The 25,562-nt window shown below is 36.0% G+C and overlaps 2 protein-coding genes across 2 annotated transcripts in view; both read left to right on the top strand.

The window, feature by feature from the left end:
- The window catches only part of Elk (Eag-like K[+] channel), a 90,009-nt gene extending 74,144 nt beyond the window's left edge, over window positions 1–15,865 (top strand). The window contains exons 7-17 of the mRNA XM_023392073.2: window positions 3,277–3,440; window positions 5,374–5,599; window positions 10,010–10,192; window positions 10,417–10,616; window positions 11,381–11,630; window positions 12,810–13,069; window positions 13,762–13,916; window positions 13,989–14,154; window positions 14,378–14,909; window positions 14,971–15,207; window positions 15,533–15,865. Of these exons, the coding sequence (XP_023247841.2) occupies window positions 3,277–3,440; window positions 5,374–5,599; window positions 10,010–10,192; window positions 10,417–10,616; window positions 11,381–11,630; window positions 12,810–13,069; window positions 13,762–13,916; window positions 13,989–14,154; window positions 14,378–14,909; window positions 14,971–15,188 (2,354 nt within the window). The 3' untranslated portion in view covers window positions 15,189–15,207; window positions 15,533–15,865. The remainder of the gene's footprint in view (window positions 1–3,276; window positions 3,441–5,373; window positions 5,600–10,009; window positions 10,193–10,416; window positions 10,617–11,380; window positions 11,631–12,809; window positions 13,070–13,761; window positions 13,917–13,988; window positions 14,155–14,377; window positions 14,910–14,970; window positions 15,208–15,532) is intronic.
- A 6,129-nt stretch (window positions 15,866–21,994) lies between these two features.
- On the top strand, window positions 21,995–25,135 carry LOC106636856 (nischarin). The gene is made up of 3 exons (XM_014349391.2): window positions 21,995–22,711; window positions 23,377–23,689; window positions 23,804–25,135. Exons 1-3 carry the CDS (start codon window positions 22,584–22,586, stop codon window positions 24,767–24,769), a joined length of 1,407 nt encoding a protein of 468 aa, XP_014204877.2. The 5' UTR covers window positions 21,995–22,583; the 3' UTR covers window positions 24,770–25,135.
- Window positions 25,136–25,562: the final 427 nt, after the last annotated feature.

Below are 25,562 nucleotides of genomic sequence, written 5' to 3'. Positions count from 1 at the left end.
TTTCTACTGGCTTTGCCAATTTAATTTAAAGCACCTCTCGGCAATCAGGAGCAATCGAGACATCGGAAGCACATCGAGATCCCCTTTTTTTTCATCTCACTCCTATTTACGTCTTCTTTTCCACACCGTCTGGTATATATTGGCGATTCTTCAAAAAAACTTCTTAATAAGGCGTCCCCAAAAATTGGCAGTCACATTTTTGAAATGAAGATTAGTATCTTCCACGTGCCTCCTGAAATATGAGAACATTCCTAAACATAGAGAAAATAACACTTTGTTCGGTTTTTAAGGTTATTTTGCTTATTTTTTTAAGAAAATGTTCTGAAAAATTCTTTTTTTCTCAACCCCACCTTTGTAACCGAAAAATTTATTGATTTCGCTTTGTGGGTCGGGTAATAAAAGAATAAACTATTTAACCCAGTGGTAATGGGTTACATTCCCAATCCATTTCACTCGTTGCAACATGTTAAAACTATACTGTATTCGTGACAATCGCTAGGTACATTTTCTCATTTTCTGTTTATTTTAGTCCGAAAAAATCCATGCAATTTTATTCTGAAAGTAAAGCAAACTGATCGTACCATCTACAGATTTCTAGGTAGCGTCTTTTGCGCAATCGCTCATACACGTGAATAGAAAATTAGTTAGCTCGAGTCAAGGGCTATACACCAAAGACAAACGTTTGCACTTTCGGCTGGACGTAAGTCCTTGATAAGCTCATGTCCTCGTGTGTGTGTGTATGTGTGTATATGTGTGAGGAAGTGTTTTAGTAACTGGTATCTCTCTTGTCGTTTTCTCGACTGCGCCCGAGGCTACTGTTGAAGTGTTTCAAGCTTACGAGACCCGCAACTGAAAAAGCTTGCGATTTTAATTCATGAAGGGAAAAAAATTACTAGTTTTAATTGCTGTACTAGACATGTTAAGAAAAATAAAGTTACGTTTGCTCGGTCATTTACTTTTAAAAGAAATACCCCATGCAAGCACAATCTCTGAAAAAATCTCTCGACAAGCCGCAGGAATTTGCATGCCCCAAACCACAAAGAAAACATGAGCGAGTCGCAAACACTCGACCACCCCTTTCCCCATATCTACAACGCATTTTCGAAAAGATTCTTTGCATGAAGTAAGTATTCGAGGGGTGGAACAAGCGAGCGGAATTCAAGAGGTCGATTTCTCTTGCACGACAGGATAGCCAAGCACGCAGGTAATGCTTCGTGAAAATCTGGACTCCAAAACATACCGGAGGTACATTGGAGGCAAAGAAAACTCTTGCCGACATCACTGCATTATGTACAGAGTAATAGTACATGGGGATTCAAGTAAATAAATAAGAATTTTTAAAGCATATTTTTGATTAAATATGCAACAAGTGTACAAAGCAGGTAATTTTTTTGTTAACACTTAGTTTAGTAAAGTTTTAAAAAATTTTGTACGAACCTGTATGCAAAGTAATCACTTTTCTCACGCTATGCTTATCTCAAGAACTTCGCACACTGTGCTCAAATTCGAGAGTTCGTGGATTCTGTGTATGGACGTGAAGCTGACAAACTTTTAATACTCAGTGTGGAAAATGTAAATTTCATCTCTATATATTATTTGATTTATCTGTTTTTCGTTTTTGATGCTATAACCACCACAAAAAAAAATTCAAGCTCGGCCGACCTCGTGCTTTTGTAACAAGTTAATAAAATATGCCACGTAAAACATGCATGTAAACGATTAGGGAACAAAAAAAGAAAAGAAATCCGATAACTCGGTCACCAAGTGAAAAAAAAAAATTTGTTCAAGCCAAACACAGGGAAATTAAATACCAAAAAGAAAAGAAAAAACCAGGAAGTAAAATCAATAAAAGCACATATTTTTGTGCTCGTATATCTAGGGACGCCATAGAGAAACTAGGGGCCGAATCCAAAGGGGAATCCGTGGGGAAGAAATACGAGTATTTCTCGGATCAATGGCGCCCCAACGACGAACGAAACAGAGCAACCTCTTCCTCTGCCCTTTTATCCCCCCTCGTCCATGCTTCGTCCGAATGGTCCTCACGAGACGACAAGTCTAAAGAGAAAAAGGAAAGGCAAAGGTACTCCTTTACTCTCCCTGTGACCACTTACTCGGTATTTTTTTCCCCGGGTGCAAGTATTTTTTTTCTTTCTTTTCCATCCCTCTCCCTCTCCTTTAAGCGCCGTCGCAGTTGTGTAATACACAGCGCTCGTCCCCTTTTTTTATACCATGCATGATATACATGGAAATCGATGCTTTATAATATGGTTAATACGAGCCACCGAGTTTACGTTGCATGGTATACGTAACAGCGGCGTATCGTGAATTTTTCTTTTAAACCCTCCTCCTCTTTTATCACCCTCTTCCGGCTATTTATGAGATTCAAGGGGATTACAATATATTGGAACCTCTCCACGGGAGGGGACTCTTTTTATTTCAAGTTAGTGCGGTAAACAAAAACAGCTTTCCGCTCAATTTCTTACAAATTAAAAATTTTAATCACAAGAAAAAGTTGTATTATTATTATCATTATTTTTTTTTTTATTTTTTTTTTTTTTTCAAGACTGAAAATTCTAAGTCAAAACATTTGCTAAACAACTATGTTTGCATTGATAATAGGGTTGTTGCGTCAAAGTATGATAACAAAATAATAATTTTTGAAAAAAATTGACTTTATGGAGATGCTTATTATGTTATACATCACAATAGCTTCATGAAATTGTATTGAAATCCAATTTTTTCCTGTATCGAATATCCATAATTAAAATAGTCTTTTTTACCCAACGTGAGTACAACCATCACGCAATTATGTTGCAAATTTCTTCAAAAATGCAACCGAGTGGCAAACACCTCATCTAACCAGCATCCTGCCGATAATTAAATTACCTGACAAACGATACAGCATTCAAGTGGTGCATCCAATAATCAACTAACGCTTTGTACGGCGCATCTACGAACCAAACGCGTAGCAATAATCAAACACGGTACTCCTCTTGTTTTGCGTATGCACGTATTCGTGGGTGCGCAAAGAAGCTAGCGTTATATTCTAGTACCAAAGGACTTGGATGTGAATCTGCATTTTTAAAGGACTAATACTTACGCCTTTCGATTATCGAGATCGTTTGCATTTTTCAACAAATGTCGAAAAGTAAACAAGGGGGATAAGCTCGTTACCCCAAAGTATATTTTCAAAGCTTAACTTGTAATTTTTAGAAAATGTAATAAAAAGAGTAGGTGTATGGATAACATTTTCACTCGCTGCTTAAAAATTTTCAGACATCGTGCTCAACTTCAGGACAACGTACGTTAGCGTTAAGGGCGAGGTGGTGAGCAACAGCAAAAGCATAGCCGTGAATTACATCAAAAGCTGGTTCGCCATCGACCTCGTTGCAGCTTTGCCCTTTGATCTGTTGTACGCGAGTGACTTGTACAGCGGTGATGTGAGTAGTTTTTACGTTTATACTTCTTTTCTCTCTCTCTCTCTCTCTCTTTTTGAGTCGAGCTCAAATTTCGACGGAGTCAATCGAGGAAATGGCTATCATCCTCTTTATAAAATCGTACCTGTACCGTATGTTGGTGTCGTACTCTTATCATACACTGACCTGAGAGCATTGAATTTTCAACAAAAATGTTATCAGTATCCAACTTGAGCAAATATTTTTACGAAGGTACACAGCAGCGCCATATGTGCGTTGAGATTATAGATCTTAAATAAGATATGATGTTTTAGTAAACAATCTGGTAAAAAAGCAGGCCTCTTAAACAATTTTTGGTGTAACCGGCCATGAAAACTCTCTTGTCATTTCAGGCTCTCATTGTCTAATACAGTAAGAACTAATCCTTAATTTCAAATTTGCTCTAATCACGTTTCAGGTAATTTCTTTCGGTGAAATTTTTTATTTTATTCGTAGACACATTGATTTTTAGTACTCATAATCGGCCCTTTTCGAATCCATAAATTCTCGATCGTAACGAATGAGTTACTTTCTAGTGCGTTGTACATACTTGGCAAAATAAACAACATCATAGCAAAAAAAGATACAATATACGACACTCTAACGATGTCATCCAACGTCACAAATTTTTCATCTCGTATCACAAGGATCTGCTTTAAAATCAGGCGCTCCCCAGTTGCAAATCAATAGCCACGCATTAAAAAAGAGGCAGAGAAGCACCGTTGTGCCGTCAAATTCCTCTCGTCTGAAGCATATAACTCTGAATGGAGTTCGTTTGCCGTGGAAAATTGCTCCCTCGCCATCACGAATAGAGGAATCCTTTTACGTCTCGTTGCATCCGCTGCTTCGATGCCCTTGTATAACTTTACCGTTCTCTCGATATCGCGAAAGGAAATTTATATAAGCAATATGGATGGATTGTCACTGGATGTGGACGCCATTATTTTCCATTGTTGTATAGTTATTGGCACAAGATGCTCGACAGGTTTTGTGAAATATCGACGTAAAGTTTATTACGAGTGACGTTTTTAATCATACAATTCATCAATTGACGATTGAAAGCAATATTTGCCACCATTAGCTTGAACCGAAGATTCCATGATTATACAAAGTTACCAGGTATACCATCAAGCTCACGCAATACTCATTACGACGCAAATTAGCTCTCATTCAACCGTACAAATATACCTGTCATAAACGATTCTACAAACTATTGGTAAGAAAATCAGTTGAAGACGTCAGCCTGGCCAAACAATACCCGAGTATCAAGTCACGCGACACGAGCTCCCATACCGTTTCAAGATTCGTGGTAATGTTACTTTGGAATCGATAAAGTATATACAATAAGTGTCTTGCGGGAGAGAGCGGAGAGACTAAACTATCCTCGGATTTCCGTCCTCATTGTATCTCTGACTACAATAGAGCCGAAAATTTTTTATCTTCATCCATGATCTGTTTGCTGTACAGTGAAAATACAATTCTGTTTTTTAAAGACCAAGGATAGAATTGTGATTGACTTTTTTTTTTTTTTTTTTTTACTTATTTTTTCAATTTTAAATTACCTAAGGAACAAAATAATAGCAAATTATATCAAATTAAAAAAGGCAATCAATAATGTAAATTTGTGCATCCGCTTCCATTTTTACTTTTATTTGTACCATGGGATTATAATGATTTAGGGTTGTCGATCCAAACATGCGATAGTAACTTTATAAAATCAAGCAAACAAATTACTCTCGTTGGACACTTTAAAAGTTTGTCTCTTTGCCCCAAGGGTGTCGTTAATACAACAACAACTACCCTATGAATCTTTAACTTTGTCTTTCATACTAGCAAAGTTAAATCTAAAAACATATTGACACTAAAAAAAATAATAATAACAATAATAATAATATTCACATACTGTTACACCTCGTAGGAGTCGAGCGCAAGTCACATCCACTTGGTCAAGCTGACGAGGCTGCTAAGACTCGCCAGACTACTGCAAAAGATGGACAGATACTCGCAATACAGTGCCATCATACTGACGATGCTGATGCTATCGTTTACTTTGGTGGCCCACTGGCTCGCCTGCGTCTGGTATGTCATCGCAGCTAAAGAAATGGCAAAGCATCAGAGGGACGGCGACAAGGAGTGGAATCTCGGTGAGTTTAGATTTTTTTTTTTCTTACCCTATTTTATACCAGGTGTGCGTGTTGGAGTGCTTTGAAACCCACAATTTACATTTTACCCAATTGTTCATAATTTACTTGCGTTGAGTTGACCTACAACTTTTCCAAAAGACGTACAAACTCGGTAAATTTAAGCTTACCCGGGGGGGGGGGCAAAATTGCTCACATGCAAAGCCCAACTGGTAAAAGAAACGAAATGAGACCATCATTTAACACGAATATCCTTGATGCGATATCAGCGAGGAAAAAGAACTTTAGCAATCTCAGCAAAAAGTTCTTCCCTGCGCCTCTGGTAATTAGCACGAATGGATACTCTCCTTGGCCGTACTTTTTTCATCTTTTTTGTCTTAGCACCGCTAAAATTGAGATCGTGGACTTTAATGGTATTTCTAGCCCACTGCATCGTATTCGATTACTCGATAAATCATAATTCCAACATTCTACGATCTTATTGGGAAATATCAATCTTCGAAAGCCTTTTTATTATTGGAAGGAAATTAATTTTTTGTGCTATTAGCACGATGTATAATTAATAATTTCGTACACGTGTGCATATCTTTGACAAACCTGTTGTTTTTGAAACAACGCACAGATGCAGTTTTCTACTTGAGCAAAAAAAAGCTTGAGGGTTTTATCAAACTTAAATGAGTAAACTTTACTTGAACGAAACCAATACTCGAAAGATCTTTCTAAAAAGAAAAAAGCAACACACCCCCACCCTGATATCAACACCTACACCCACACCGGCGAAGGAAATACGTAGTCCCTCGTGCTAAACTTTCAAGGAACAGTCAGTCTCACCACGGGGGGGTTTCTGTAGGTACTCTTTTCACTTTCAAGACCGACAAGTACACACAAAGAGAAAAGACAACGACGTCACGAGCAAAAATCACATGCGACGAATGGAAAAAGAAAAAAAGCGCGAAAGGATGTAAGAAACTCGTTTTATCTGTATGGGCACGTGCCCCGCGGCTTAACGTCTTTAATGACCTCTGGAGCTGGTGTACGTGAGGTCCGACGCGACGGGGAGACAAGGGGTTAATACGGTTAGGGGAGCGTAAGGCTGGGGATCGGCGCTCAGGGAATTCTTGGGGGTTACTCGATGGCTGCGAGGTAATTGACTTGATTTTTTCGATTTCGCACGTGTTGCGCTCGTAACGGTAAGGGTTGTAAGTTTTTCAATTAAAAGTTCGAGCACGCGGATTTGACAACCAATTTTTTTTTTTTTTTTTATTCTCGCTTGTAAGATGTACATTTAAATTTTCAGTGAGTAATCCTACTCAAACCTTGATAAAATTTCCCCGATTCCGGATGAAAAGCTTTGTTTTCGAAACTTTTTGTCCCCGAAATGACGTCAGATGAAGCAATATCTGCCTTAAATCAAAATGTAAACGTCCGTAAATTAAAAATTTCCAAGTAGATTTTCTCCTGCACGAGGCAGCGAAATCTCGCTTATAAGAAATGGCTACGATCCCCTTGGGAATGCGTGTTTTTTCCAACGAGAGAAGGTTACACGAGAAACGCTGAGCTTCCATGGTCCCCTCGTTCTTCTCGGCGACCTTGCGGAACTTCTTATCGGCTTTTGTGATACCGTAGTTTTCCTTCTTATTTCGGTATTTACGAATATTCCTTTGTTTCACTCGCCATCTTGTGTTAAGTGCACGCTAAAACAAGAATCACTTAAATTTCAAAAAGGTAGTAGAAAATGCCCCTACGGACAAAAGAAAAATGCTGCGAACGAATTTTCCAAACATCCTTGCTGGATCTGGTACTCCATGCAGGGCAGTTCGAGAAATCAACAAATGGAGAGGAGTATCAGGAAATGAAAAGTAGAAAAGAGCAAACGGCGCAAGTACTGGGAAAAATTAAGGTTAATCGGATTTAAAAACTTCACATGGCAGAAGATTTCGTACGATTTCCCGGTGGAAATGCTTCGTGGTTATTTTAAACGTCAGCAGCAAAATGTAGTGAATTGTACTAATCCCTAGAGCTGCGTGCTTTAAAGTGTCGATAATAATTCTGAAGTAGTTTTGAGTTGCAGAAACTTTGATAGACTTTGTAATAACCAAAAAGCTGAATTGTTTATAAATGACTTCAAACAACTCTCATTGCTTCAAGCGACTTTCAAAATTGTGGAAAGTCTTTAATTTCTTACTATCAAAGAACCCAAGTACAATAAACTGCAATAATTACTGTTGATTCAAACATGTGCAATACACCTTCCTTATTCATAACTTCTCAGCTAAAAATGCTGGGACTTTCCTCTTTTCATTAAAAAAGTTCAAGAAAGCTTATCTTCGAAACAACAGCAGCTTACTTTCACCCTCCATCATTTCAGCTCGCTTTGACAGGTGAAAAATGATTTCTTGTTTCTGACTATCCATTTCTCTCTGTATCTCTCATTTTTTCTCCCTCCAATCGTATTGTGTGTCTAGAAAACTTAATGCCGTACATGCTAACGCTCTGAATGAAGTAATAAATAAGGAGCAAGGCATACTGCAGGGTATTTTTCATCGAAGGCGTATTATAAATATTTTTTGCCTGATTCGGTAAATTTTCCGGAAAATTTGAACCAACCTACGGAATATAATATTTAAGCGTATGAATTGTACATTAAATCACTTCGACTGCATTTTTTATAAATTCTATTAGTAATAATTGATAATTATTTATCAACGACAAAATGCATTGAGCATGACAGCAAAATGCGTTGAGTAAGATACAATTAATTATCACCCAAAAACTCTCTTTATAAATGTATATAGAAGTAAGAATATTTTTCATTATTTATCATTAAAAAATTATAAATATTTTTTTTATGTATGACGTATGATAATCATGAAGCATTGATCGTCTTTTGAATTTTAAGTAGTAAAATGTCCATTAAGTCAGACATAACACACAAAAGGCGTTGATTTTAATAAAATTTATCTAAAACTCTTTCCACAAACTTTTTGGAGGTAAAAGTACTTTCTTTCAACAGAAATAAAATAAAATAATAAAAGTTTACTGTAACAAAATTTGTACAGAGCATTAAGAGATATTTTTCAGGAGGAAAACGTCGTTATAACCAAACGAAATTAATTTCCTGCTCAAATAAAGTGCTTTAAACTACATAAAATTAAATATTTCACCGATATTTTTTTCAAAAACTTATGTAAAAGTGAAAAACGTTTTCAAGTATTAATAGTATTAAATAAATATGTAAATATTGTTTTTACGGGAATAAAGTAAAATAATTGTAGAGTATTGAGCATCTACTGAATTTTAAGTAGAAAAACATTAATATAGTCAGCCACAACACATTGCAAGCTCCAGCAAAAGGCATTCAGATTAATGCAATTTATCTAAAACTCTTTCCATTAACTTTTTGTCAGTAGAATACTTTCACTCAACAGACATTAAGTAAAATTTAAGAATCAATTGCACGTTTATACAAAATGTGTCGAGTTCGATAAAATTAATCATAACCCAAGTCTTTTTTTCAGAATATGATGTAAAAGTTTCAATTATTGTTCTAAAAGTATAATAATAAAATTTTTACAGGGCATTAAGCATTTTTAAAATTTTAAGTAGAAAAACATCGATATAATCAGACCCAATCCATTTCAAGCTTTAGCAGTAGGAATTTTATTGGATAAAACTAATTTTTCCTCAAAAACTATTTTAGTAACGCAAATGGAGATTAAAGTATGTTTATTTAATGTATAAATATTTACAACGGTGATCGTTTTTGTAAAGAGGAGTTTGTCATTTTTTAAATTTGTATACAAAAACTTTTGTGCAGTTAAACAAAATCAATTTTCAGCTCCGTCAAAAAGCATTGAACAAAGTAAAATTAATCATCACTTCAAAACTATTTACAGAATTCAACTAAAATTACATATAACTATGTCATTTGTAAAGAATGTTGTATACTTTTTAGTTTTAAGTGGAAAAAATTCAACTTAGTCAGACGCAATCTATTTGAAGCCTCAGTAAAAGACATTTAATTGTATATGTTTAGTTGTAAATCTGAGACACTTTTCTTCAAAATTTTTTTTTTTTACTTGAGTAGTAAAATACTGGTACAGTCAGACGGAATCAATTTCTAGCTCCAGCGCAATGCATTGAGTTGTTAAGTAGAAAAACATGGATATAGTCAGACAAAAATCCATAACAAGTTCCAGGCCAAAAGCAAAACGCATTGAGTAGCATACGTTTATTTTCACCAAACGCATATGAAATTGAAAACATTTTTGCTCAATAGAGGTAAAATATAATCATTTTAAAACGCGGAAGTTTCATCGACATTGAGAGTTTGTTGGATGAAATTTTCAGCTTGATTTTCGAGGATTAACTTTTCACTGGATCAATAAAGTTTTATCCCTCTTTTTATGGCAGGATGGATCCACGCGCTGTCGGACAGACTGAAATTGCCGGACGTCAGCAACGTGACCCACGCGGATAGCTACATCACGGCGCTTTATTTCACCTGCAGCAGCTTGACATCAGTTGGCTTCGGCAACGTGTCCGCCAACACGACTTTTGAGAAAATTTTCTCCGTCTGCACCATGCTCGTTGGAGGTACGTTTTCGACCAGGCACTGAGTACATCAAAACAACGTTTATCTTTGAATTTTCGTGAATAAAATTTTTTTCTTCCTTTCATCGTTGCGTTGTGTATTAAGTATGATATGTCATAGTGATCTACAGGAAGAAAAGAAAATACTCACTTAATTGAAATGAAAATGAATTAAAATTTTTCGTGAGATAATTTGAATATAATATAATTTATTTCCTGTTTAACAGCACTGATGCACGCAGTCGTGTTCGGTAACGTGACGGCTATTATACAGAGAATGTACTCGCGAAGATCCCTGTACCAGACAAAGTGGCGAGATCTCAAGGATTTTCTGGTGTTGCACCAGATTCCTGACGAGCTCAAGCAAAGGATGCAAGACTACTTTCAAACTATGTGGTCGCTCAATCATGGAATCGACATTCACGAGGTAAACCTTTTTTAATCACTAAAAATAGGCCATCACTAAATCAAAGCATGTACGTTTGTTTGCGTTCATAAAATTTTTTTTTTTTTCTTTTTAGTGTTTTGAGATACATTTACTTCTCATAATATTCGTAATTAATTTTTATTCGGTATTTATAAACATTAAAAATATAGAAAAAAGTATTTTTGAGTTGGCATTGATACGCATATTTTTTTATTTTATTTTTTTGTTTATTCAATGCTGCATTATTACGTTTGAAACTAATATATTACGCTTCAGCAAGTCAGTAACCTATTTTTGTAAATCACAGTATACGAACAACGGGATTGCTAAGTTATATGCTTAATATTTTTTTTTCTAAATTCGTATTTGAAATGGATTGCGTACAACACCAATGAATCGATGTCAAACTGATGCAGTTAAAAGGACAGTTTATGCAATCGGCTTAAAACGAAACCTGCACAACACGCAATCATCGGAGTATCCATTTCACGTCACTTTTCGGATAATCCTTGAAATTAATTTTTAACACTCACTCTATAATATTCAATAGGCTATCATAGGCCGATGCACGCTATCAATCAAGTAATAAATAATCTTCCTTTGGATATCACTTCACGCGAAAGAAAAATTGTACGTGTGAGTGCGAAATTCGCAGGACTATACAATAATTGATTAAAAATCCATAGCCAAAGCAACACATTTACCCAATCCAAAAAATCCTCGAATCTCGATTCTATGCATTGACGCAATGTGCACACCCACAGACTCTGAAAGAGTTCCCGGAAGAGCTACGCGGCGACGTGTCGATGCACCTGCACCGCGAGATCCTGAGCCTACCCATATTTGAGGCTGCATCGCAGGGCTGCCTGAAGCTCCTCTCGCTCCATATACGCAACATCTTCTGCGCCCCTGGCGAATACCTCGTCCACAAGGGCGACGCACTCTCCTACATGTACTACCTTTGCAACGGCTCCATGGAGGTCGTGCAGAACGACATGGTCGTCGCTATTTTGGGTCTGTATATCATACGACGCGCATGAATAAAAGAAACCAGAGACTACGACACCGAAAATGAGCACCGTGTATAGGAATTGTTTGCTCTGACACGTGTGGTACACGCCGAAAGAGGAATTTATTTCGTTTTCGCATTCTGCGTGACTAAACTCGTGCCCAGGAATAAAAGACGGAATAATAACAAGTTGAAGACGCCGAGTACGATGAATTTGCATATTTATGAAAAATTTATTGGCATATATTGTACCGCGCTGCCCTGGTTCCTTGGTCCTACGGCGTGTAAGAGCACATCGTAGTCTCTCGTTCGATTTCAACGTAAGCTTCTTTCTTTGCAGTGGCAGTGCTCGGAATTGTACTATTTTTTTTCCTCCCAAAAAGTTGCGTCTGTCGCGTCTAAAAAATTCTTTTGTACAATAGAATTTTTTTATTTCATTTATATTTCATACACGAGTACGTTGGCAAAATTAAAGGCTTTGACTGACAGTAAAAAAATTGAGCCGAGTCCTTTACGAAAATTGTTAATGCTCGGGTGGTTGAGTAGCTTCCGGGTATCCAATTTCATCCATTTATAAAAGTATTGATTATTTTATTCGATAAAAAAAAGGAGAAGATTAGTATTTATTTGAAGCTTTCGTACTTGCTGTAAAAATGGTCTCTTTATTTAGCGGATTGTACGAAATGTTGACTAATTTAATTTTTATTGGGTCCATCTATATTTTCATTTAAAATAATGTTTCCTTACAATGCATCTTTTCTCCCTCGTAAAAGGCATTGCACCGAATTTTAATGAAAGCTTTTTATTAGAGAACATATGTGTAATGTTTTCGTAATAAAACCGAACGACGTGACAAAGCAAACAATCCATTATAACTGACTCGTCGGCTTTAAAAGATTATTATTATTCGATGTAGCTACAATAAAACACACAACCAAAAACATATATAATTTTTGACACCAAAAAAATACATGTTTTCATCATTTCACGATAAAATGAATGCTTGTGGTATATGATATCTGTGGAGTGATGTACAAGGAAAATATGTACATTACAATGATGTACAACAAATAAACACAAAGCTTGATATTTTTTTTATAAAAGTACAATACCTGCGTCAACGACACCATCACCTATACCCATTACAAATGTCAATAATAAATTAACAATTCGGTGGTCCTCAGGCAAAGGTGATTTAGTCGGGTGCGATATAAACGTACACCTGCATCACAACAGTAACGGTGGGGGCAGTGGCTCCTCGACCACCGACGTGATCATCAAGTCCAGCTGCGACGTCAAGGCTCTCACCTACTGTGATCTCAAGTGCGTCCACGTCCAGGGCTTGGTCGACGTGCTGCGACTTTATCCCGAGTACCAGCACGAATTTGCTCACGACATTCAACACGATCTCACCTACAACCTGCGAGAGGGCTACGAGGCTGAGGTTTGTTTGGTGACTTTTTTTTCTTCCATTTTCTTTTGTTTTAATTCATTAAACGTGTGTTTTAAGAGTGTATGTCGTGTGAGGATATTTGTGTCATATACAAAATTAAATATTTTTAAATTTTAATAATTGATGTTACCGTTGTGTTATTTTACGTATTTTACGTTGTGGGTGCGTGTGCGCATTAATTTATGATAATCACCTGCTCCGTAACATGAGGATATTAATTGGTGTATTTTTTTGTTTGTTTTGTAACCACTGTTTGCTTGTATTTGTTAGAGAGAGAAAATTCAGGTAGTATGAGTAAAATCAAACTATTTACTTTTTAAAAGACACGTTCCTTCTCACTCTCTTTGAAAACCTCGTAATCTGGCTCCTACACTATTTTCTCATATAGAGAAAAAAAAACATAGATTACTTGTCACTTGAGTTTATAGAGTTTGCATGACATAGACACACGAGTAATACTTTCAACCTCCTAGTCAACCCGCCTTTTTTTAGAAAGCCATTCAATTAGCTTTAAATACCCATGCATGAATACCACGTTCAGAATGCACCGTAGCTTATTGGTAAAAAAAAAAAAATTAAAAAAAAATACATAATCTCCGAATCGAAGATGAAAAATTTCATATTTGCTTTGGTAAAACACGCCCACTTTATATTTCCACGCCCTACTCGACGCAATCAAATAGGCCGAGTCCGAGATGAACGGCGGCCCGTCGTTGACCCTACCCTCGATTAGCGAAGACGACGAGAACGTCCCGGAAGAGGGCGAGACCTCACCACTCTCGCCGTCGAACAGATCGCCCCTCCACGCCACCTCGAGTCCTCGGCATGCCAAGTTCAGGTACGCCAATACAATGTGGACAATTGACCTTGCGTTGGATCTACATGTAATGAATGTGCTCCTTTGGTTCAGGGACGAGTACCAGAGCAACAAGAGGCCGCCCCGAGGAGTCCTGAAGGGCAGGTCGAGCCAGGCGATGAGTCTGGATGCCGGGGACGATCACGCGCGCAACTCCGTCGAGCGACTGGACACGCAGGTGTTGACGCTACACCAGGACGTGGCGACCCTCAGCTGCGAGGTGCGCCCCAAAATCTTATACAGACAGTCATTGCACACGGTGTAACAAAAAAAGGGGGGGGAGATGCAACAATGCAACTTTCCAAAGTGGCGTTTCGTTGAAAAAAGTTTTAGACTAAATTACTTTTGGAAAGTTAGCATACATGACTCCAGTTTTCAGTATTGTTACGCTCAGTACAACGTAAACCAACATAACAATCGAGTTACACCTTGTTCTGTTGCAGGTGCGCAATGCCATCCAAACGTTGCGGCTGATTACGGGCTCGCCCCAGAGTAACCCGAATTTGCCAACACCGGGCGGCCGGGACGACGATCCTGGCAGCCCGGGCCACCCGGGAGCCATGGTCCTGTCGAGCGGGGGCCTCCTGGCCCGCAGCTCCTCCCACCTACCGGATGCGCTCTGCTGGTGTCCCTCGGGCATGATCGACTCCTCCTCGAACGTCCTCCTCGTCGACCAGTCGACTCAAACGGACTGGCCGGTCGATCTGCTGGAGGCCTGGGTCAGGGCCGAGCCCCAGCGTGTCCTGGGCCTCCTCGGGCTCATCCTCGAGCCCGAGCAGCTGAGACACTGCAGGCCCTTGAGTCCTTCGTCCTCCTCGGCCGCTTCGCCCCACCAGCAGATGATGATGATGCTCATGCCCGTGACTGCCTCGACCTCGCCCACGCCCTCGGCCTCGTCGCCCCCACCCCCGCCCTACGAACCGCTCACTCCACTGCTTGGCTCCTCGACCGCGCAGTCACCCTCTGAATCGCCTGGTATACGACCTTTTCTTTTTCCGCTGTTTTTTCTGTTATTTAATCCAAGAAATTTCCAAAGGTGGCCGGGACTATCTGTTCGAGCGTCGGGCCTCGGCGAGGATCAGTCAGACGCCATCCAACTGTTGGGATGGGGGCGGTGGTGCTCACCATCGAAAGGCCAGGCATCGGTTCAGCGCTGGGGACGCCGAGTCCGGCCACACGACCCTGTACTCCGCCATCAGGACGCTGCGTCGATTGCCCGAGTCGCGATCCCTCACCTTTCATCCGTTCAGCTGAGTCGAGGCCCAGCTCTCCGGTGAGGACCTTTCAGAGAGTAACACTCATCTATCACGATTTTATACATACATTTTTTTTTACTTCTTCCTTGCAACTGATTTATGAGTGTAGGGTGTCGTGTGTCTGACCATATCTTGGCTTATCTACTGATTATTGGTAGATCCTCCACTGGGATCCATTTTTTGGCTGGAAAATATATCCACCTTATGCTTTGCCTTTTTAAAAAATTATCAATCGTATATGTTATACACTTTGCTCCGGGAGAATGTGTTGCGACAAAAAATTATATATGACCACCATCAGTCTGGTAATGAATTCTGAAACAAAAACTATTGCTATTTCAGATCGCCGACCCAGTGGAGACGATTCATCAACCGACTGCGGCACCGAGATCTAAGGGAGCAGCTCGACAAAAAACTTAGCCTACCAAAACAAAAAAGGAAACAAAAATTTAAAGGAGTAAAAATCAAGTCAAACGACCGCAGTGCACTCGATATTTTTGTACATTCTTCCCCTTTCCTCTGTACTTCCGCCATCGCACGCGCGCCGGTCCGCGATCGCCAAGCGATTGTCGAATCCCTTCCTCGCACTGCCCTCCTTCGGAATACATGTATCTAACAATTATCAACACGCATACGCGCGCGTAAATTGTGCGGCGGAAGAGCATCTCTAACTTGTAAAAATGGCGTTCTTGTAATAATGTACAGACTAATTGTGTACATAAAATCTGAATTACGCGTGTTTTCATTTTGATCGAGAGAATCACATCTACGGTTGTGCGCTGGTGTGAGTGTATGTACATAGTGTAAATGAAATACTTGACCCATTGCTGTCCGTTAATACAAAGAATATGAGGCGAAGAATAAGGTATCTCGAGAAGTGGGAGATCTTTTCGTGGACCGGTTTTCGTTAAATGCTCTAGTTATTGCGTTAAATGTTTTCCTTTATTCCACTGATTATTTTGAAAAAGACACTTTCATTAGTTTCGATGATTGGCATTATTTTTCAAAATGTTAGTATTTTTCTGGAGATTGTTGTTCTCGCAAAATTATTCGCGCTCATCCAAAATACTGGCAAAAGTGGCTTTTTCAATTTAATTTATTTAATAAAAGGAAATCTTTTGAATTAATAGTAACAAATAATTATCTTCTACGTCATATTATACAATAAAAATTAAAAATAAATAAAAAGTCGGTTTTTTTCAGTAAAAATGTCAGTTAAATTAACTAATAAGTAAAAAAAAAAGTTATGTCTTTAATCGAATACAAGTAGCGATTTCTTCTTGCTTAAGTGATTAAATCACATGGTATTTATCGAGCGCGAAACGCACAAAGAATAATACAAAATAGAACAAAGTTTTTTAATAACATATTTTTATTATTTATTATCTTGAGACTTGACCACGGATATTTTTTTGAGTTGTAGTCGTTTTCTCAAAGTGTAATACATAATTTGAGCTGGAATATTTTTTTTTTAATTTATAAAAGTACGTTGGCTTAAAAAATTTGAGTTTCATATGATACATTACAGTAACAGAAAAAAAAGTATTTCCAACAAAAGTAAAAATTTTTAAAACAATGGTGCTCAAGTCTGATCATCTCACATATCGTATCTACATTAAATGTACATTATTTATCTAACAAAGTTACATATCGAAGAATTAAAAAGTCAAAAGTAAAGTCGAGATAAAAATATACCACTTCGCCGTCATATACGAGTATCTCTACTTCCAAATTTTTCAATCGCACGTCAAATCATGTAAACAATTTGATCCTTCTTATAATACTTATAATATTTTAGTCTATTGCGTTAGTCCCAGTTTGATAATATCAGTGTAGAAAAACGTAATTGACGCGTTACGAGTCATTTGGTGATTTGTAACTTATGTACTGTAGATTTTTTGAACAATTTTTCGAGCCAAAATTTGATACGCCATGACTTTTGTTATTAAACATATTTTGCATAGTCTATCGATAAATAAGCAAGTATGTACTTACCATCTGACGCGACCGATCGAGAGTCTTGTTAACTTTGAAAAAATTAACTTGATCTGCTTAATTTTAAGTGCAGTATTTCCAATATAATGGCTTTTAAGAATACAATATTAAAAAATAAATAAATATACACTATACATATTCATATTATACAAGTATATTTGCTATTATCGACTGATAACGTCAAAGACATGATTATACAACAATATTTACTCGATACAATTTATACAAGTATTAAATACATCTTATCACTTTTTTATATTAAAAATTTTACGAACATCGTTCAATTTTATTCTCTAATAAAAAAATAAACAAAAATTAAATTGATAAAAGCACCTCATTTTAAATAGTCACAGTTAAACAACGTTTATCTTAAAAAATATATAATCTACACAAATTTTTAGATTTTCAGTCAAACACAATTTTTTTACACATAATCAATATACACTCCAGTCGATAATTTTTTTTCCTTCGACGCGTCTATAATATACCTTTATCGAAAGAGCCTCCAAAGCTGCAGATGCATATATTTATCATGATATATCCAAAACTTTAATTCTTCCTCAATAAATCCTCCTGATATCATTCCATAGCCTAGGCACGTGCGATTTTTTTTTTTTTTTTTTTTTTTATAGATATACACCGTAATGAGAGTTTGCAAAGAGAGAAACGACGTTTTCCGAATGAAAATCCATCAATCAGCATGCGATCTCTACGAATGTAAATTTTTCAACTGTAACAATGAGTCAGCTTACACCAACTTGTACATAGCAGTAATAACAAAAATAATAATTTACCCAACGATTCGATGTGAAACAAAAGTAATGGGTAAAAAATAAACGTGTATTTTTTCGGATCCGTAATTTTCCCTACTGTGTGTTGATCGAACTTTTGAAATATCATGTAAAAATGGGCCCTTTGATTTCTAAAGCGTTGTACATTGTTAAAAACAACAGAGAAAAGTTTGTGTGTAAAATTTTTCGAATTGTATGTATAATAACTGGAACTCATTCAAGAACCAGTGCTTAGATAATTGTTTTGTAAATAAATAAATAAAAAAACTAATAAAAAAAAATGTATAATATATGATCGATGGGCGTGCACGTCGATATCTGTCTTTACTCTATTATCCTCGCCGTGAATTGTAAATGCTCGACATAGCAAAAACAATCGTCGCTGGTCGACGAGTATGAATAAAGGAACAATTTTTATAAATGTTTCGGGTAATTGTATTGTTTCCAAATTTTTGATATTATTAATTTGACAAGTTTAATATTTATTGTGGTGATCAAAAAAATGTGGCTTCTCGATACATCATCTTCTTACAATTTGCGGCTCAACAGTAGTTTTATAAAAACTTTACATTTTTTGTTATACTATTTCTAAGGTATCTGAAGGCATTACTATTAAATTGAAAAATTGCGTAATTGTACAAAAAAATTGTAGCTGATGTGTAAAATTTATTCCATACAAATATACGTGTCGAAACTCTTTTTACATTTCCCATCGGTCTCTCTATTATGTACGATGGAAGAATTTAAAAGAAAAAAATATATATACATGTATAGCTCACTGTCGTAATGACAGTTTGGTTGCGATTTTCGCTGTTGAAATCCAGTGCACGCTCGTGCAAAGTAGAAACTTTCGTCTGTAATTTAGTGTCTGTATAAACGGCAATGGCATTTTACGGAAGCAATAACAGAACCGAAAGTCAGGGGACGTGTGTCTCCTTTCAAATTTCAAGAAAAAACTTTCGGAAAAAATAAATTCTATGTACAAATGTGTATATTTTTTTTAATAAGAGATGTATTAAAACCAGAATGTGTTTACAGCTATGCGAATTCAAGTTGTGTATGTGTAACAGAAAACTTGAAAAATACAAGACTCTGGAAAAGCATAATATTCATATCATACTGATATTTATCAATCGCTATTTTTGAACCTTCGTGGAAAATTTTTCTATTTAAAATTATCAGAAGATGTATTATGTCTTGAAGAATACTATTTATAAAACTTTTGTTATAACTTTTAAGGGCGTGAAAAAGCGGTGAATGACTTTTTTATTTATAATATTTCTAAATAATTTTTTTGCAATAACAAAAAATACATAAATTACCATAGAATTTTTCTTCAGATATTTTAATGACTTGATAAATTATCTTTGTGGAAATGTCTTCTTTTCTGCACTACCAAAAACCTTTACTAAAGAGATATAAAACAGAACACTATAAATTAAATGGATGTACGTACCACAAGCATTAAAAAACAAACTAAAAAACAGCATTACCAAGACAACATTTTTGTCTCAATGAACAATAATTATTTTGTTCATCAGTTGTTCATGAATTAAAAATTCAATGCACAATACAAATGAAATGTGCGAGTTTTGGATTATCACATGCATTTAAACGATAACTTGAAGAAAAAAAAAATAATCTGTGTACAGACAGAAAAAAAATCACTGTTAACAACTAAATTGTAATGATGCTCGAGTTGTAAAAAATGTTAATCGTAAGCGTTCGAATTGTATAAAAATATACTATCACATACAGTTTTGATCGACGAGTCTGCAATAATAAATCGGGGGATTCTATATGAATTTTCTTTCGAGATAAATCACCAAATCCATAAATTCATTGATAAAATACAGCTGTAAAGACATATTTTTCTTCAGGACAAAAAAAATAAGCTCACAGTGTAAACTTAAGTGTAAAAAGTATATTTATAATACTATAAGTATGCTGTTGACAAAGTGACGCGTCTGCCTCACGATAATTTTTCGAAATAAACTTGAATACAAATTAAGCGAAAGATGCCATGCATTTCAATATTTTCCGAAAATTTGATGATTCCGTGTACAAAATAATATGAAAAAAAAAATAATAATAATAACTCGGAGGTATAATGCAGTACGCAAAAGCAAAGCTGGTATAAGAAAAAAGTGTCTAATGTGTGAATAGCGTAAGATAGGGCCTTAATTATACAATGTGATATAAATACGGATAAAGAGTGAAAAGCTATGAATTGTTATGAAAAAAAAAAGAAATTAAAAGATATTAAATATGTATAAAGTGTGTGCGTGACAGCATAATGTACGCGTGGGATGTTGATTGTCTGTGGTGGTTCTTACTGTACAACTTTCAGTACATCACGAAAAGAAGCTAATCTGTACATAATGCGTAGTTGTAGCTATAAATAATATTTAAAAAAATCCAAAACTTGCAAATAAAAGAGAAATTTTCCTTCGTTGAAAGGTTCGTAGTACAGGTGCTACATTGGGATTGGCTAAGAGAGGGACTGCGCACTTCGAAGTCTTAAAGAAAGTTCCGATGTTTTTTGAAGACTTCAAATTAGTTAAAAGTCTTAAGATTTTTAAGTAACTTTGAAATCTTTGCACAATTTTAAGTGATTTTCGGTGACTTTGGGGGATTTAAAAAAAATTTTCACTAACTTCGAGGACTCGCAACTCCTTGAAAATAAGCTATCTAAAAAAACTTATATGGCGAAACTACATAATCAGTAAAAATAGCGGATTTAACAAAACCGCTTATCTTAGTCCGATCGCGTAGAAATATTACGTGCAATGCATGTATGATGTATATTTTATTGTCGATCGAAGAACACATACTTTCAAGCGTTGGATACAAATGATTGACGGTTCGTTGTAAGAGAGAGCCGAAAAAAAAAATAAGGAAAACAATCGTCACCCATCGTCGTTATTTCTCTTGGAATTAACCGTGTATAAGTGCTGAGATACTAGTCAATTTTTTTTGTTCTGTCAATCACACTGGATGATATAAAAACCTTAATAAAAACAAAATACTTCAAAGTTGTTTTCATTACTATTATTTCTTATTCTACCCAACAATATTTTAACACAATTTTTGTAAAACAAAGAATTACATGCGTGAGACTCATTTCCTCCTTAAATTATTGATGCATCGTGTGATAAAGCCTGTTTATTTGAAATTCGATAGGTTTAGACTGATCACGTGGTTTTTTCATAGCGAAGAAATTTGAAAGTATAAGTTTGAGTAATAAAAAAAAAAATATGTAGTTCTAGGTGAAATTTAAACAAATATTTAACAAAAAAAAAAAAAGAAACTAATTGTTGAAGCCGATCGTCATACTTGAAAAGTTTAGGAAAATAAATGTTTGATCAAACTCTAAAAATTAGCATGCAAAGCATGGGGACGGAACCTTGTAGTCACAGAAATTATTGATTTTATTTCAATTAATTTAACGAATAGGCATTGTCATCCAGAACAAATAATAGTTTAATTAATCCATTTTGATTTGTCATCAGGGTTAATTATATTTCACAATTGTACAATTTTCTCCAAACTAATGTAATTCACTGATCGGATAAAAATTGTTTATTTCGTTAATTTCAGAGTGAAATATTAATAATAATAACAATAATAATAATGACAATAATAAAAATTATAATAACAATAATAAAAATAATAATAATAACAATGATAAAAATTTTAAGAAAAATATTTTTGATTATACAAGAAAGGCTTAGGAACAAAAAAATGTGTTCAAGTTCCTAGTGATTAAATAATTAATAAGTTTATACAGTTATTAAGCACAATAAATTTTGGGGACAATATTAGTCTTATTAGAATACAATTTAAGAATTTGAAATACGTGGTTTCATATTTTTCTGTCGATACTTATTCATTACTCGATCGAGAAGAATCGACGTAAATTATCGGTACTCTAAAAGTATCGGACTGAGTATCGATTCTTCAAACAAGTATGGAGTTTTCTTAGAATCGGGAATAATTATCTTCAGTATGGCTTATCACCTTACCAGGTAATCAGCATATAATCTCTGGTAATCAGTGCATTAATTTGTTGTTGTCTATAGTTTTGTAGCTGTAGGGTTTTTGACGGTGAACAGTGAACAGCCAGTGCTGACATACCAACGAAATCATATGGTGTTCATAAGTATTAAATCATCGTTAAAAGCAGAAGACAATTACTCCGAAATGTAATGGTTGTGTTGTTTTTGTTGTTTTTGTTGCTATAGTTTATACAAACGTATGCACTTATATTTGTGCTAGCGAGCGAAAGAGGAAAGCAAAACGGAGACGAGGAGAGACTCCCACTTAATGATAAATCGTTTCGAGCATTTACTTTTGAGCTATACGACTGGAATGTCAATAGTAATTTATTATCATCCCCATCTCACTTTGTACAATTTAGTGAATAAATAAAGTGAAACAACAGTCGATCTCAGCTTGATACCAACAAATTAAACTTGCAGAGTTTAATAACAGAGAGAACCACTAAGAAAGAGACATGTTTTTCTGACATTATTAACCTCAATAGAATCGTGGTTTTATTCTGTTTTATTATTTATCGGTTTGAAAGATATCAATTATTGTAGACAATGGCAAATTTCCTTGAAAACCAAGAGGATGTGCAGCTTAGTATCCCATCTTACGAGACCACAGATAGTGTCACTTACTATCTAGTTGAGGTCACAATTGGTACTGTCAAATGGAGTGTCAAGCACAGGTAAGCAAATGTGTTCAACATTTAAAGTAGACTTTAAGGAGGTTTTATTGATATGCGAAATAGTGAACAATCATATTAAATTGTAATTTGTGTTGTTAATTATTAGTTTTTGAAATGTGGGCATAATTTAAGGTATGGTTGACAACAAAAATGTTGAAAAAAAAAGTAATTTCATACGTGATGTAGAAACTCAGACATAAATTTTATATTATAAATGCAGTAAACATCTAAATAAAAACTAATAGATCGAAAAAAGATAACATAAGCTTGATTCCAAAGTAAAGAAAAATTTGTGTTAACGTCCCAACCAATGAGGTATTTCCTGTTAAAGTATCATGTTCGCTATGTTTAAGGTTATATTGTATGACCACTTATTGCAGCTATATATTGTAAAACACGCATCGTACCTACATTTTAACAAACAAGTATGGATAAATCGTTATAGCTGTTAATTTAAATATCAAGAAAATGTTTTATATCAATTTAACGCTGAGTACATCATTTTAATAGTTGTATCTTTTTTTTATAAATAGTTTTGCTCTCGCTTGACCTACAAGTATTAATAAAACCTCGGCAAATTTGCGAAAAATCATTTAGATTTTGTTTTTTGCAAAATTTAGGCTGTAGATAAACATTTTTTCAAAAACAAAATTTCATTGTTACAGGTACAGTGAATTTGCTGAACTTCACGATACTCTAGTTACCGATCATTGCGTTGAAAAAGACATATTGCCTCCGAAAAAATTCATCGGCAACAAATCAGAAGCTTTCGTGGAGAAAAGACGCTTGGGACTTGAAATTTATTTGAATTCAGTATACAATTACTTGAAAAAAATCATGCCCAGACCACTAGCTGTTTTCTTGGAGTTTCACGTCTACGAGATATTTTTTTTGTTGCAAAACTTGGCGTGCAAATTTTTCACCGAGGGAGATCTTTTGCTCCCGAAATGTAATTTTTTCACCTACAGTGTTGTACAGGTGAGTTACATGTTTTTCCCGATAATTCAACGATTGTGTATCAATCAAAGAAAACCACAAGGAGAATCATTACGTAAACAAATTGGATGCGAAATTTTTTTTTTTTTTTTGCAGTTATACGCTGTGAGTCACAGACTAAAACAACCTCGGCCACCTTTGGAAATAACAGATAAAAAGTACGACTTCAGTCACGTACTGGACTACAATGCACACTTGAAGAATCTTGTTGTCACGGGGAGCAACGCAGCTTACGGCACAAGTAACATCACCCCATCCGCTTTGAGCATAGATCTGTCGAGTTTCAAAAACGTGGAAGAATTCGAGGTGAACAGTTACCCAATGGACAAAATATACAACATGGGTAATCTCCGGGACACGGTGAAAACGCTGAAAGTGCACGACTCGAAGCTGACAAACATGACAGAGCTAACGATGTGCGAGGAAGTTCACAAGCACATAAGCTCGGCCAACGATTCTCATGTGTGGTTGAAGGTCACGACGCTGGATTTGAGCAACAATCAGATCGAGGTGATCGACGAAGCCATCAAACTACTGCCGAACATCGAAACCCTGGTACTGAACAACAACCGGCTGAACGAGATATCCAACGTGACGTTGCTGCCGCGACTGTCGCAGCTGCACTTGGCGTCCAACAGTTTCAGCTCGTTGCCGGAAAATCTGCACGCGAAGCTCGGCAAGATCGTGTACATCGACCTGTCGGGCAACCAACTGACGTCCCTCGTGAGCTTCGCGAAACTGTACTGCCTCGAAGGTTTGGACCTCAGTTGCAACAGGATCGAGGACATCGAGGAAGTCAAGCACATCGGCAATCTCCCCTGCTTGGAAAACCTCCGGCTGACGGGCAACCCGGTATCTACCATCGTCGACTACCGGGTCAAAGTGTTGGAGCCCTTTGGCAGGCGGGCCGCCGATATTTACCTCGACAACGAAAAACCTAATCAAAAGGAGCTGGACACTGTTTCGGTTTTTCAAGCATTGCGGATCGCGAGGGAGGGCAAGTCTCCCACCTACAGTACGACCGACGCTCCGTTGTTCTCGGCCGAGGTACCCACTGTTTAGTCTGCCGTTTGCGTTTTACGACGAGGTATACAAATATAATATTGATTTGAATGCGTTTCCAAAAAATAATTACATGACTCTACCTAAAACTTATATTTGTAAATACATTATCTTTTGACGATTTTGCGGTTCATCTCGCATGATAATATAATTTTGATCTGTCTTTGACATTAGCGATTAATCATGAGGTATTTGTATGATATTTATACCAAGGAAGAGCAAATTAAATTTTATTGACTTTTCACTGTGGATGAGAGTCGTGTTTCGTGATCGTAATGACGATCATAACATTGAATACGTTTTTACAGTTGTATATAACAATCATATATTAAATGTTTTGAGATATTTTGTTAAATAAACAATGATGCTGTGATAAAAATGTATTTGTTTCCCACTTTATTTTCTACCATTATTTTCGACGCCAGAGAACGTTTATAATCGAGACATTGTTTTTATATGACAAATATTTGCGTGGATGAGTATAATTCACTTGAGAATGAATCGAAAAATAACATGGGGTTTGGTAAAACAAGAAGAGACTGATTTTATTGGTCAATTATTTATTAACTTTAAAACTTGTTTTGTAATCTCGAAAATATTAAAATATTCATAAATAATATTAATAATATATATATATATATATATATATGATAATGCTCACATACGCTAGGCATTTTGTTTAGTCTTTTAACTTATACATCACCTAAACTAACATGTAATATAAGTTCTGTGTGTATGTGTGTCTGTGAGATACCGTTCAATTAAATTTTTTTTTCTTCAATTTCTCCACCTT

Source organism: Copidosoma floridanum, unplaced genomic scaffold (assembly GCF_036245765.1).
Source record: "Copidosoma floridanum isolate Cflo_tuat_1 unplaced genomic scaffold, Cflo_Japanese_pri ptg000030l, whole genome shotgun sequence".
Classification (NCBI taxonomy): domain Eukaryota; kingdom Metazoa; phylum Arthropoda; class Insecta; order Hymenoptera; family Encyrtidae; genus Copidosoma; species Copidosoma floridanum.
The sequence above is the reverse complement of the archived record's forward strand: the minus strand, read 5'-3'. Positions and strand labels throughout refer to the sequence as shown.

Coding starts and splice junctions, on each gene's coding strand:
- LOC106636856 (XM_014349391.2), top strand. CDS start 22,584: ATGGCAAATTTCCTTGAAAACCAAGAGGATGTGCAGCTTAGTATCCCA. Junction 22,712..23,376: donor AAATGGAGTGTCAAGCACAG/GTAAGCAAATGT, acceptor TCATTGTTACAG/GTACAGTGAATTTGCTGAAC. Junction 23,690..23,803: donor TCACCTACAGTGTTGTACAG/GTGAGTTACATG, acceptor TTTTTTTTGCAG/TTATACGCTGTGAGTCACAG.